The sequence below is a fragment of the Gekko japonicus genome, unplaced genomic scaffold (assembly GCF_001447785.1).
Source record: "Gekko japonicus isolate JY-2015 unplaced genomic scaffold, Gekko_japonicus_V1.1 scaffold880, whole genome shotgun sequence".
Taxonomy (NCBI): Eukaryota; Metazoa; Chordata; class Lepidosauria; order Squamata; family Gekkonidae; genus Gekko; species Gekko japonicus.
In genome coordinates, this window is record NW_015170917.1 from 99449 (window position 1) to 114479 (window position 15031).

At 43.2% G+C, this 15031-nt stretch overlaps 1 protein-coding gene across 1 annotated transcript in view; it reads right to left on the reverse strand.

Moving 5' to 3' along the window:
- Positions 1–8549: 8549 nt before the first annotated feature.
- SLC16A10 (solute carrier family 16 (aromatic amino acid transporter), member 10) overlaps positions 8550–15031 on the reverse strand; it is a 55172-nt gene continuing 48690 nt past the window's right edge. The window contains exons 3-5 of the mRNA XM_015418764.1: positions 12702–12845; positions 10591–10819; positions 8550–8804 (exon numbers count right to left, since the gene is read on the reverse strand). Coding sequence (XP_015274250.1) covers positions 8569–8804; positions 10591–10819; positions 12702–12845 — 609 coding nt within the window. The 3' untranslated portion in view covers positions 8550–8568. The remainder of the gene's footprint in view (positions 8805–10590; positions 10820–12701; positions 12846–15031) is intronic.

Below are 15031 nucleotides of genomic sequence, written 5' to 3' on the forward strand. Positions count from 1 at the left end.
CTCCCTCCCCTCCCCAAACTCTGCCCCCAAATCTCTAGGAAATTCCAGAGTCAGAGTTGTCAATCCTAGCCACATTGTTCCACGCCTCTATGGCCCAATCTGCATTTAGCATTTGCTCAGTTGTTTTACCAAACCCACACTGGAACAGAAGAAGATGCAGTTCAAAACCACATTCAACTACCCCGGGCCAACACCGTACTGACTGCAGAGTCACCCCTGAATGGCCATAAAACACCCATAAATCTATGCAGACAGCCACAATAAAACCAGAGATCAAACAAAGTGAAAGCAGCATGCAGTCTGGACACGGCCATAAAATGTGACACTCAAAATGAAAGTGGCATGCAATGTAGACTGGAATTTCTGTTCCAGTGTGGGCTTGGTATAACAGCAGAGCAATTGCTAGATGCAGATTGGGCCCGTAACTTCAAGAGTGAACTATTGCAGTGTGCTCTCTATGAGGCTGCCTTTGGAAGGCTCAGTTGGTACACAACATAAGGAAAGCCTGCTGGATCAGACCAGTGGTCCATCTAGTCCAGCATCCTGTTTCACACAGTGGATGTTCCCAAAGCTTTCTCTTTCATACTTAAGATTTAATATGTTTGTGTGGCAGTTTACTTCTGTTTTGTAAGCTACTTTGAGCTACCATTTGATCACGAGAAAGATGGAGTAATAAATAGAATATTTGTGCAGAGTAAGGTTGAACCTATCCATCTTCTACCCAATGGGTGGCGCTTGCTGTGAAAGTTCACCACAACAGCTGGAACCTTGGAATTTATTTTTTACCTTCTTGTAATAAATTGGGATGATAAAAGGTTAATTGCTAACTTTTGATTTCAACCACTGTTGAGTAGCAGGAATATATTCTTTCTGCTCTGAAGCCTGTGTTCCCTTTACTTCTTTTGCTGTCGTCTTGGTTGCTCCCCAGCACAAGGCCCATAACTCAGGTGAGAGTGGGAAGGCCACAGCTACTCTGCCTCATGTCAGGGAGAGAGCAGACAGACAGCAAGGGAAATAAAGGGTGCAGGCTTCCCACTACAGAGGACTGCTCTGAGCCAGCCAGTGGTGTTGTGAAGCCTCTTTTCACTAGAAACCAGCACACCCCTTACTTCCTCTCTGCCTTCTTGTTCTCTCTTCTCAGAATGAGGCACAGGTTATGGAGTGAGATTGCTGAGGTGCTGAGAGGGCAGCCGTGGGGAAAAGGGAATAGAACCACCACTTCATCTCTGTGACCAGCTTGCTCTTCTCCTGGGTTGCTGCTGTGGTGGTTTTACTCCCTCTTTCCTGAGACCAGCTTGCTCTCCTCTTGGAAGTTGCCCAGGTGCTGGGATGAGAATGCAGTAGGGCGAGGGTTGTTGGAGAGGATAGTTCTATATTGGGGAACAGTGCTGTGCATGTCAAAGAACCATATATGGCTCTTGAGCCACTTAGTTATCACTGGAGCAGACAATACCAATGACTTCTTAGTATAAGGCTGCTTCATATAAAAGAGCAGCAGTGTAGCCACAAATAGAGAGTGGGGATTTCTGTTTCTAATTCAAATGCACTTGTCAAACTGGTATTGAAAATTGTTGGGAGTTGAATTTACTAAACTGTTTGCTGAAGTAGTCATTTGCCAAATTATACTTGCCCATGCTGTAAATTTACTTAATAATTTTCTGTATTTGTTGTAGTGCTATATTAATAATGAACAGGTGCCTGGAGTTGGGTTGCACTTGCCAGCAGTGTTCCCTCTAAGCTGAGTGTGAGGTAGCTCACAGTTTTTTAGCCTCCAACTCACAAATTTTTGCCTTAGCTCAGGAAGGAGGGCTCCAGAACAAACTAATTTATGCAGTAGCCAAATCACTCACTTATAGGGTTGCCAAGTTTTGGCAGGAGATCGTAGGTCTTCACAGAATCCTTGCCGCGGGGACAGCAAGACTCGTTACACCGCCGTCGCCAGGACATGACGCTATGCGTCGCTCTGGCAATGCCGTCTCCGCAGCAAGGATTCTGCAAAGACATGCAGATCCCCCGACACGATTTGGCAGGCCTACTCACTCATGACTTTAATGCCAGTAGCTCACAAAGTGGAATTTTTGCTCACAAGACTCCATGGCTTAGAGGGAACATTGGTTGCCAGGTACCTTCCTCCTGCCGGTGGGGGGATTCTGGAAGTGATGTCATTGCACTGGCAACATTGGGACAACACTCTACTTTTTGGGCAAAGGTAAAAGGTAAAGGTTCCCTTGCTCGAAAGCCAGTCGAATCCAACTCTAGGGTTGCGGTGCTCATCTCCGTTTCAAAGCCGAAGAGCCAGCGCTGTCCGGAGACATTTCCGTGGTCATGTGGCCGGCATGATTAAACACCAAGGCGCACGGAACGCTGTTACCTTCCCACCGAAGTGGTACCTATCTGTCTACTTGCAATTTCTTGCTTTCGAACTGCTAGGTTGGCAGGAACTGGAACTAGAGACGGGAGCTCACTCTGTCATGTGGCATCCGGGTCTCGAACTGCTGAACTACCGACCTTTCACAGCCTGCAGTTCAGCGTCTTAACCCCTTGAGCCACCGCAGCTCCATTTTGGGCAAAACTCTATGGTAAAAATGGCTACATACCATAGAATTTTGCACCAAAAGTAGAGCATCTCCTCCAATGGCACCCACACGATGATGTCACTTTTGGAAGTGATGTCAGCATGTTGCCAACATTGCACAGTTTGGGGCAGGGTTCCCCCACCAGTCAGCTGGGCAGTGGCAGGCCAGAGCCCACAAAAGCAGGGGATCCTCACCTGTGGACTAGCAAGCCTAGCCTGGAGACAGTTTCGGAGTGGCTGCAGACGAATAAACTGAAGCTTAATCCTGACCAAATGGAAGTGCTACTGGTGTTCGGACCCACGATTTAACCCATTCTGAATGGGGTTGCACTTCCCTTGAATAAGAAGTCCATAGTTTTGGAGTGCTCTTCAAACCACGTCTACTGCTGATTTAGCACGTTGAAGCTGTGGCCAGGAGTGCCTTTTACCACTTTTTACTGGTTAGCCAGCTGAGGCTTTTCCTGGGCAGAAAGGATTTGGCCACTGTGATGCATGCCCTAGTTATATCTAGATTACACTACTGCAATGCACTCTATGTGGGGGAGCACTTGAGATGTGTTCAGAAACTTCCATTGGTACAGAAGGCTGCAGCCAGGATGTTGACTGGAGTGGGTCATACGGATCATATCACTCCAGCCTTGTTTCATCTACGCTGGTTCCTAATTTGTTTCCAGGCATAATTCAAGGTGCTTGGAACCAGCATACCTGGTGGATTGCCTACTCCCTTATAAACTCACCCAATCACTATGGTAATTTTCAATGGCCCTACTTCAGGTGTGGCCATTTTCTGAGATTAGACGGGTGGCAACCCAGGAGAGGGCCTTCTCAGTCATAGCACCAAAGCTCTGGAAATAGTTGTCTGTCCCCATCTGTTGCCATCTTCTGCCAGCAGGTGAAGATGTTTTTGGTTTCATTTGATGTTTCTTCAGTGATTCCTTCTGCCTGAGCAATGTTTTAATTGCTGTTTTATGCTAGCCCTATCTTGTCACATCTTGGAAGCTAAGCCCTGGTCAGTATTTGGATGGGACACCACCAAGAAGTACCAGGGTCATGATGTGGAGGCAGGCAATGGCAAAACACCTCTGAATGTTTCTTGCCTTGAAAACCCCATGGGGTCCCCCATAAGTCAGGTGTGACTTGATGGCAAAAACATATATATGCATCTGTGTGTTTAATTTATTTTAATGATGCATGTTGGTGGATTGTTTTTAATGGTTTTTAAATGTGATTTTATCATGTATATTTTAAATTGTTAGCCACTTTGGTGGCCCTCATGAGGGCAGAATATAAGTATTGTAAATAAAATAAAATAAAATAATGCCTTTAGAAAGAGGTGCAAAATAAGCTGCATATTTATTTTTAATTCATTTTCTATCTTATAAATTGAAACTTTTCATAGTATTATGATTTTTACACTGAAAAAGTATATTTACCCTCAAATGTCACACAAGTTCTATACTATTATGTATTTATTTGTAGAATCAGACAATTGGGCACTGGGGGGTTGGGTGCGATGGCAACATGCTTACTTTGTTCTGTGTGCACACCTCTCTCAGTAAGTATAATTTTCATGTATAAATGTTATGCCAAGATAATGCATTTATTGAAGTTTAATATAAATATAAACCAGCATTCTCAGTGATTTTAAATGAATTTTTTCACAATTAACGAAAGCTTTTGTAAAACATTCTAAATATTGATCAAACACAGATTAAAGATTTTTTAAAAATTGTAATAGTTGGGAAAGACAATGTATTCAAAATCAATTATGATCCTGTCCTTAAATATAACATTCCATTGCTCAAGTTATCATTTGTGTTGAGATTCTGCTGTCACCCCATCACTCCAGATAATCATTCAAAACCAACCATAATTTTAGTACACAGAAGCCACAATTCAGTATAGGAGCTTGAAGATGTCTATTCATCTGATTACTACTAACATTGTAACACCCACTCTAAACAAGATGACAACTATGTGAACACAAACATATGCTTAGAAAAATGTTTTTGGATTGCTTACACTTTGATATCACCTTTTGTCCATAAAAATTACTCATTTGAGGCTCAAATTATAACAATTTTAGCACCATGAACAAGATATTTACATATTCATTTAATAGCTTTCTAATACTGCAGATTTTAGAAGTCTGGAACCCAGACTACTTTATGCAAGTATTTGAATTACTACACTAGTTGAAAGCATGTACACTCAAACAAGTTTAAAGACTTCAGCCACACATGTCTTAAGCTAGACTGCCTGCCACAAAAGTTGGTTTGTGTCTTTGTGGTATGGTTGCCAGTTGCTAAAACCAGAAAACCATGGGCATAGTTCAAGCTGGGAGACCATTTGTGTGAAACAAAGCAGGCACAAAAGTATGGGGAACCATGGCCCCTGCCACACGGGCAGGAAACTGCAGAGGAGAAGTGTGGCTGTTTGCCCCGGGGCAAACTAACATGCAGTAAAGCGATCAGACCTACTGTGGAGGTTCTGTGGAGGTACTGTGGAGGTTCCATGGCAAGGGAGAGGTGCCGATCACAACACACGCCTGCGCGCAATGAAGAAGCGCGCGGCGCGGCGAACTGGTTTTCTTTTTTTGTGTACACTACGAATGCGCATGCTCCGTTGGGTGCGTGTGCGCATCCACGGAGACGTGGGGGGAAAAAACCCCTTTTCCGCAAGGGGACATGGGCGGGCGCCGGATGCCACCGGAAACGCGATCAGACGCCCGCCCTTGCCCCGCAGTTTCCGGAAACTAGTACCTCCAAGGTACTAGTTTTTTGCTGCGCTTTTTCGGCAGGAAGCCTCAGTTGTGCCACGAAGCGCTACGCTTCCCAGATGTGCTGGTGAGATCGCGACCGGAAACTCCGCTTGTCTTCCGTATCTCTTGCGTGGCTAATGTTGCGTGTGACCGCAGCCCATGTCAAACAAATAGCATAAATCTGTTTCCTGCTGTGGCTGCCATGCTACCAAACTAATGTGAATCAAGTCCAGGTTTAGTATTCTTGTTTCTCAGTTCTTACAGTTTATTTTACTATTTCATCCAATAAACTGAAGGATAGAAATTCAAAACCAACTCTCTTTGATTCAATTTGTCTGAATATAAATCCAGTCTTACTTCTGAGCCTCTTTTGAAATCCAAACAGGATTCTAATATTTTATGGCAAGTAGTGAAAAGCATCTGTTTAGTTTCTTCTGTCAAACTGACAGGGTGTCTGGAAATATATCAGCTGTTTCTGCTCTGCAAATGGGAATGTCAAGGTTTATTTCCCATGCAAATAAAAATGTTGTTTTATTGGATCATATTCCTGCACAATTTTCTGTATGAAGTAAACCATACATTAGGATTGCAGTAGGAACAAGATATTAGCTACTGAAAACATGAAAAAATGAAAGAGACGTGTTATAATGCCTCAATGAAATATTTTAAACTATTTCCAACAAACATTTTCCAAGTTACTGTACCCAACATTCTGCATGTTTACCATACTATTGCTGTCTGAAGTACTTTATAGGGTTGACTAGGCCATTTTCTCTCCCAACTGTTTCTCAAAACAAGATCTTCCAACAGTAGGCTTACCAGGTGCCCACTAATGGTGGGCAAATTCCTGGTAATTGCTGTCAATGCCCGCTGACACTCATCTGGTTGGCAGGCAGAAACAGGCCAGCAATATGGGGCTAGTGGAGATCTTCATCGCCACAAAATGACATCACTTCTGGTGCAACCCGGAAGTGCCATCATCCCACTATGGTGATGCTCTAGCACTTGCTGAGAAACTCCATACAGTTTGGGGGAAAGTGCTAGAGCATCACCCCAGTGCAATGAGAGTGCTTCTAGGTCACGCTGGAAGTGACATCATCACGTGGTGGTGAAGGTTGCCCTCCTCTGCAGTAAGTACCCTCCTTCCCCCATCTCCCACTGGTTGTCATGCTGTGACCAACAACCTTATACATCAGCGATGTCTCACACACCTACACCACTATGTAGAAAGCATGGCAATCAACTTGTCACCAATAGTGATCAAGCAATCGGACAGCAGCTTACTAAGCAGAAACTTTCTACAAGCTGCTTAGAATCCCCCCCAGAAAAGCCTTGTGCCTTCTGTCTCCTAAAAGGATCTCTGAATGGATTTCCCTCCCCTCCATTAACAGAAGTACGTTGTTTCCCCATTTTATCTCCTTTCTGTTAGTCTACCTAATGAGAAAGGTGTATTGGATATTTACTGGGTAGAAGCTAGAAAGAGACTAAAGCTCCTGTGGCAGGATGTTTTCAGGCCACTGAGTGGAAGATGAAGCTCTTTCCAAGAGAGGGTGCTAAGTTCTAACCCACAGATAATGAGGGAAGCATAAAAAAAAGAGGTACACAGAATACAATAGCAGGTAGTGGAGCATTTACCAAGGAGCATTTACCAAGGTTTTCCACTGAGAAAAACACAACGAGCAAAATATGTATGTTCCTATATTGGCCTCAGCATTTATCTTTATTCCTTCATCTTCAGAACTGCTATTGTGTACATGGAGAACAGAGAGAGAGCCAGGCTATCTTGTTTCCTGGAACTGTGCTACTGCAGGAGAACCTGTATACACAGGTTAGGCTTGAAACCAGAATAATGTTACTGTAATCTTGAATATACCCTTAGATTTGAAATTAAAATTGATGTAAAGTTTAACTTTACAGTACTGTGAGCCAAACAGAAATATGTCAGATTAAAAAAACCTAATTTCACTGAACCATTCATATTAGATATGGTTTAACAGATATGGTTTAACATTACAGGCAGCTTATTAAAAATAAGTGCTTGAAATGTAATACCTAGGTACTAAAATAAGATACAGGAATAGACTTTGGGGGAGGAGTATATTCCTTTACACACACACATACACACACACACATGAATAAGCACTTTAATTACTGTAATACATTCAAAGAAGCACCCCATTATATTTCCCCAATGCAGTCCACCTTCAAAATGTGAAGATATATGGAAGAATAGGTCAATTGCAGAATTAAGCAATTGAAGATATGGTATCGTTATCGATATATAGAAAGTATCAGTACTGCATTATGAAATTATGTAGCCTAATTTATAACAATGGTTTACTGAAGGACTGAACATGATTCAGTTGTAAACAAGCCTATAGGACCCTTGGATTTGTACACCCATTCTTCATTCTTTCTACCTGCCCCCCCAGCCTTCCCCCCACATACAGCAATTTAATTTAAAAGACTTCCTCTTTTGTGGCAAGCCACAGTGTGTTGTTACATCTGCACCACAAACTATGGTTTCTTCCAGTTCTACAAACCAGGATTCCAAATTGCGATTTAAGGCTGCAAGCCTGTGCAGTGCCTTAACTCACTAAAATCAATAGGTTTACACACACCTAACTCAGCATAGGATTAAGTTGTAGAGCAGCTTGAAAGCTCTAAATATGCACACACGCTTAAAATAATGAAAATTTTTAAAACATTCATAATATACTAAAAATTAAGTATAAATTAAAGTAGTGGCACTGGATGGATCAGAAGGTTATTGAAGAAAATTGTAAAGATCCTTTAATAGGTAGGCAGAACCTTTCAGGTTCCAGAAATGCAGTAAAAACAACAAACACCCCTTCCCAAAACACAGTTCTTATGTGTGCTCACACAGAGGGCAAGTATAGCTTGATACTACAAACCTGTATAGGATAGGGAAATGTATTCTGCAACCTGAATCAAGTAGGGGCAAGTATTCTTCAATACTCACACAGAGGGCAAGTATACTTTGGTACTACAAACCTGTATAAAATAGGGAAATGTGTTCTGAAACCTGAATCAAGCACAATTTAAAAAAGCATTAATTACTGTTAGAAGTTTGGTTTTAAATATCACTATTACTTCGACAGTTTTATCAGGTCTTTGCTTTCAAGTACAATCATATGGTACTTCAGTTTACAAACAGAAAGCTAGTCCTTATAAAAATAGGTTTGATCTGGTAGAAAAAACATATGAACAATTAAATAACAGTTTCAAATTCTTTGCTGTTTTTTTCAGCTGAGTCCAACATGGCTGCATTTCTGATTTCCAACATTTTCTCCATAGTTTCTCCATTTACAGGTCTAGCTTGTTCTTTGGCTTTCTCTTTTGCATGCACCCAAGGAATGAAACACAGCACAACTCCTCCAACAATAGGGGGAATTCCTGCTAGGTAGAATGCTACATCATAAGTACCTAGGTAATCTCGCAGTATACCTACAGAGAAAATAAAATAATTATTGTCAAGATACAAAGAAACACACACCCTTAAATTGGATTTTCATCATGCTTAGTGACAGATGGAGATACTACAATGCTAATTACAATCATAATAATCGACCAGCCTAGATTACTGTATATTGCTGTCTAAGCGCCGTAACAATAAAATTCATTCATAGATTACTGTAATATTAAGATACTATATGTAAGTGAGGTGTCATCATTTAAAAAACGGCTGATCTTGATTTTAAAAAATTTGAGTGGGGAAAAATTGTGGAAGACAGAACCAATTCTGGGTTTTACGCCTAGAAGTAAAAGTCTTACCCCTCTCCCACTAAAAGCAAACCCACTCTTCTTCATTCTGCAGTTTTAATCTTTCACTCCTGCTAGTCCCTAGAGCATAAGAAGAGTAGCAGAGAGCGTAGATGAAGAACTATGCCAATTTCATGGGGCATGGTTCATTGTGCTTTGGCTTTACCAATGCTAGCACCAGCCACTGCTGAAAGCATATTGAGGCTCCAGTCACACGGGCCGGATAACGTGGGGGGGGGAGGCGTGGCTATTTGCGCCATCGCAGTTTGATCTGCGATTAAGCGATCAAACGTGACGGCGGTGCAGTGAAGTTTTGGCAGTTGGTGCCCACGGCAAAGACGACGGCCGGAGGGAAGAGCCGTGTGCCGGCGCAATCACATCAACCAAGTCCATCAGCAGCCCATGGCAAACCGGTTGCTAGTACTTGTTAGCAGATACTTTTTAACTGCAGGTTTTCGGCAGGAAGCCATGGGTGCACTACACTTGCCAGATGTGGTGGTGTGATCGCACACGGATAATCCGCCCGGCATCGTGGCTCTCCCGTGGCAAATTCACCATGTGAACGGTGTCTGAATATCACATACTTCAGTAACAATAGTCTGAGGGTAAGATTAGAGGAACATGCTGCAACCACCCAAATTAAAATAAATAGGACTGGTTTCTGTTTAATGCCTCCATGGAAGATTTTCTGGGAATCCTATGTCAGCGAGCTTGAGTATATCATCATGGGATACAGATGTAAAGATAAATAACACATCTTTCCTGCTTTCTTTTTTCCTTCCAGGCTATGGTCCTACAAAATGCTAAATAGTTTGTTCCCATCAAATTTAGATAATTTGCCATACTAGGTTCCATCAGAAGCCTTTACAACCAAGCACTTATTGAAGCATTCCCACACCATTTTAACTCAGCTTGTTTTTTGAGGATCCGATGGGCAACTCATTCCAAAGGTCTGCCACATCTGAATGTTGATGCAACACCAATGTGGAGGGAATTAACTCTGAGGCAACAAAAATTTAATATTCTAAAAATTAAGTCTTTGAGCGCTTTTATTTTTTGAATTATTTTTTCTTTCGGTCAGTACTGTGTCAATTAGCAGTTTGTCCATTTCAGTCAACATTTATCTTTAAGAGAAAAATAAGATATAGCACTTCAGTTGAATGTGACTACTAAATTCCATAGTAGCCAGCTATGAGTTCCTCAGTAGGTTCTATTTTGATTAGAGAAACCTAGGTTGAGGCCTGTTTAATTGCACTAGGAAGAAAATAATTTTATTTATAACTCCAAGTGGAAAGCCACCAATTTCTATCTGGGATACAAATGTTTGAGCATGCCTACAATTCCTGGTGAACAAACACTATAGGAGCATAATAAATAAGCCTCAACAAGCTTAATCATTGACTTAAGAAGAGACATAAACTTACATTACACTTTGGTGGTAAGCAGTTAAAGAAACAGTCTTTATCCTTACCTGCAACAGGTGGACCAACTGTCATTGGTATAGACATAAAACCCAAGAGGAATCCAATTGCCTGAGAAACATCCTTTGCACCAACTAGCTCAAAAGCAATAGGTGCCATAATGCAAATAAAGCAGCCATCAAAGATACCCATGAAGAGGCAGACCGCAATGAGACTTCCAAAGGAATAGCATAGTGGAATCATCATAGACATCAGGCCAATGAAGAAAAATGAGATCACCTACACATCAGGAAGGGAAAGTTTAAGTGTTACATCACATTGGCAAATGCACAGAATACAGAAATGAGATTCAGGCTTCTTAATATTATATACTCATTATTGATGATTTTTTAATTGATAAGATAAATGCAGACTTCATTTATTAGGGAAGTTACATCACAAAATACATGCCATTGGTCTCTGCTGGGATACTAACAGTCACAAATAATGAAGGAGAAAGGTTATGGTTCACTGGGGAATTCTGAAGAGGCTAAACCCTCCCAAGTGAAACAAGACCAATGGAACCCTTTAAAAACAAGAAAAAGTCATAACACATCAGCAAGGCAATCTCTTCCCTCTACAGCACTGCCCATTAATTCATTTATGAGGAACGGGATCTTCATACTTTGTAGACTAGGTGTTTTCCTTTACTAACCTGGAGCTGGCAACCCTAAATTGGGAATAGAGTTGAACTCCAAGCTGAGATCCCCAGGCCCTACATGGAGGTTGGAAATCCTATATGGGAAGTGTATTAATGACAGTTTATACTTTAAATTTTACATTAGATTGTTCACATTAATCTGTAAAAGTTCATCTTTGTTCCAGTACCAAGAAAGGGAAGGGGGAAGTTTTTTACAGTTGTCAAACTTGGCCAAATATTCAAAGAAGTACGGTGGTGGGGTGGTCCCTTAGTGATTTATAGATAGAGAACAACAGGCACATTTCCTGCACACCATGAAGGGGCTGAAGAAGGTGGGAGAAGGTTTGGTTTTGGGAGGAGCCCCCTGCATCAGCCTAAGCTGCCTCTCCCCCTGTTTGGCACCCTCCTTTGCAAACTGGGACTGCTTCGTCTATCTTATCTTAGCCAAAGCTCAGGGATCAATTTCCCCAGCTGGGAGAGGAGGGGAGCTTTCCCTGAACCTCTAACAAGACAGAGATTTAGAACTGCACCATCTACCCCACCACACACACACACTTTCTCTGAAGCTCTACATGGGCAGAGTTACTGAACTGCACCATCTATCCTCCCTCCAGGCCTGAGATATTTTCTGTGAATGTATTGGGGGAGTATTTGCAAATCACTCCCACCAACTATCCTTATTAGCCTTCAGCACGGACCCTTGCCACTCCTTATTCAGCATTGGCAGAACTGTGCCGGGGAGGGGAAGGTGACTGCAGCAGCCCCTGGCTCTTGTGGCCAGAGTAAAGGGAGTCCACTGGACAGGCCCAACCTGTGGCAGGAGATGGGGGGACTGGCCAGGCCACAGAAGATGGAAGCATGAGAGACAAGTCCAAGCACTTGCCCAGAAAACACCACTGCCGTGCTGCTTTGACTCCAGGTTGTCCCTCCCCACTTTGTGCAGAACCGTCTACCTGCAGCATGAAGGGTGGTGGAGAAGGGTAGGGCTAGCCAGTGAGGAGGACCCCATCTAGTTTCTTTCTCTGAGTACTTCCCAGCCCATCTCTGCTTGCTTGGCTCCCTGGCAATGGCAATGCTACCGGGGTGTGTGTGCTGCCTGAGGAGGTTCTGTCAGTCACAGGGACATGTTGTAGGCCTCTCCCAGCTAGACCCTCTACATCAAGCAAACTCAGCCTCAGCATTCCCAGGACTGCTTGGGACTTAACTAGAAAATATTAGGCACTTATGTGTCCAGTATTTTCTCAAAGTTTTTACTGGACAGAACATTCAAAACCAGACACCTGATAACCCTAGATTAGAGCGGCATCATGTGTCAAGTAAATTGTGTAATATGTTTTAAATCTTTGAGAAGTACATGCACATACCATATTCTGTATAACAATATTCTTATAGGGATGTAGAGAAGGAGATCGCACAAATAGGATTTAAGCCTTTAGTACTGTATTATTTCCATTTGTTAAGGCAATTTTGGAATAGTTGTACCTGTAGATAAATCTTTTTTGCACCGGGAACATAATCTGCAATTCTCCCAAAGATCAATCGGCCAGCTCCTGAAGTCAAGCCAAGGCAAAGCAAGAGCGTTTCATCTTGAACATCATCACCAATCCGTTCTTTCACATGTTTTAGCTGTTCAGAAACAGAAAAAAGCAACTTAAAAAAGAACTCCTATCAAGCATAACAGAGAAGATGCTTCTTTAAAAAACTACTTCTGTATTTATTCTAGGTTCATTTTCTTTGTAGTTCTTGTCACTATTGCAAAGGCATTTGAAGCAGCAACAGTGAATTTACATAGTTTTCTCCACACTTTCCTTGCCTCAGTCCCCCCACTTGCCACTGTTCCCTCACCCCCACCATAAGGCTTTTAAAAATTGCTAGATTGCTAGAGCACATCATAATGATCTATTGCCCCAAATTACCAGTTTGTCTGAATTCCCAGCTTTTATTTTGTAAAAAGTCTCTAGCCATTTTCATTAAAGACAATTAAATTATATCATACCATGCCAGTGGCCAGGAAGGACCTGGAACCCCTAATATATCTGTAACAGATAATATACAAATCCCTTCCAGTCCAGCTTTCACCCGGGTCATGGGACAGAGACAGCACTGGTTGCCCTCACAGAAGATCTCTGGAGGCATCTGGATCGGGGCGGATCAGCAGTGCTGTTGCTGTTGGATCTGTTGGCTGTGTTCGACATGGTCGACCATCAGCTACTGATCCACCATCTCGCTGACACTGGAATTCAGGGGCTTGCCTTGCAGTGGCTCGCTTCCTTCCTCCAAGGTCGGGGACAAAGGGTGGCACTAGGGGAACAGCTCTCCTGAAGGTACCCACTGGATTGTTGAGTGCCACAAGGGGTGGTGCTGTCCCTGATGCTGTTTAACAACTGCATGCGCCCCCTTGCCTAGATTGCATGGAGACATGGGCTGGGATGTCACCAATACGTTGATTATACCCAGCTCTATCTGTTGCTGGCTCCAAACCAGAACATCTAGACTGGGTGTTACAAGACGTGGCTGGATGGCTTAGGCTGAGCCAACTGAAACTGAATAAAATGAAGACGGAGGTTCTGTGCTTGAGTCAGAGCGGACCAAGGGTAGGGATCCCACTCCCGACCTTCAATGAGGCTCCGTTGGTGCCAGCACCAGAGGTTAGGAGCTTGGGAGTGCTCTTGGATGCCTCCTTAACAATGAAGGCCCAGGTAGCAGCCATTGCCAAGTCGGCCTTTTACCATCTTTGTCTGATTAGGCAGTTAGTTCCCTTCCTTGAACGCAACGACTTGGCAACAGTGATCCATGCAATGGTCACCTTGAGATTGGACTACTGTAATGCTCTCTACATGGGGCTGCCCTTGTCGCAAATCCAGAAGCTAAAGCTGGTGCAAAATGCTGCAGCCAGGCTTCTAATGGGCCACCCAATGCGGGAGCATATTAAGCTTGTGCTGAAGGCATTGCACTGACTACCGATAGCATACCAGATTCGGTTCAAGGTGTTGGTTCTTACCTTTAAAGCCCTATATGGTCAGGGACCTACATACCTGAGGGACCGCCTTCCCCCATATGCTCCCCAGAGAGCACTGCAATCAGGGTCCCAACATCAACTGACCCTTCCTGGACCAAAGGATGCCAGGCTGGCGACAACCAGGGCTAGGGCTTTTTTGGTGGTGGCTCCTCTCTGGTGGAATGAGCTCCCAGAAGAGATCAGGGCCCTGTGGGACCTTATGCAGTTCTGCAGGGCCCGCAAGATGGAGCTCTTCCACCAGGCTTTCAATTAGGAGCTGCCCCGAGGGAGAACCATGCTTCCTGAACAACCTATGCTAGCTGCACAATGTTAGATCTGGGTTGATCACTAGGACGGTACAATGAAAGCCGACTGCCATCTTAAACTTAATGTAAATCCAACTTTGAAATGTCAATTTGGTAGCACCTTTTTAATGTTGAATTGTTTTATGCTTAAATTATTTATTGTGGTTTTATTCATTCTGTGAGCCGCCGTTGGCTAGGTAGGGCGGGGTATAAATTTGATAATAAATAAATAAAATAAATACAAAAAGGTGCTAGAGAATACCCACCCAAGCAGGTGGGTTGAGAAACAGGCCCAACAGTAGAAGCATCAGGAAGTGAGAATGCTTCCCAGCCACAGCTAGGCTGCTCATTTTGGTAGGAGATGAGAGAAAGGATGCAGAGGCCAGAGCCTCAGTCTCCACCGGGTTCTCCTGAACCAGTAGAGCACAGAAGAAGGAAGGAGTGCTTGACAGCTTTGGAGATAAGATGGAGCACTCACCTAGTGGCACAGCTGCAATCAGAGTTTTTAC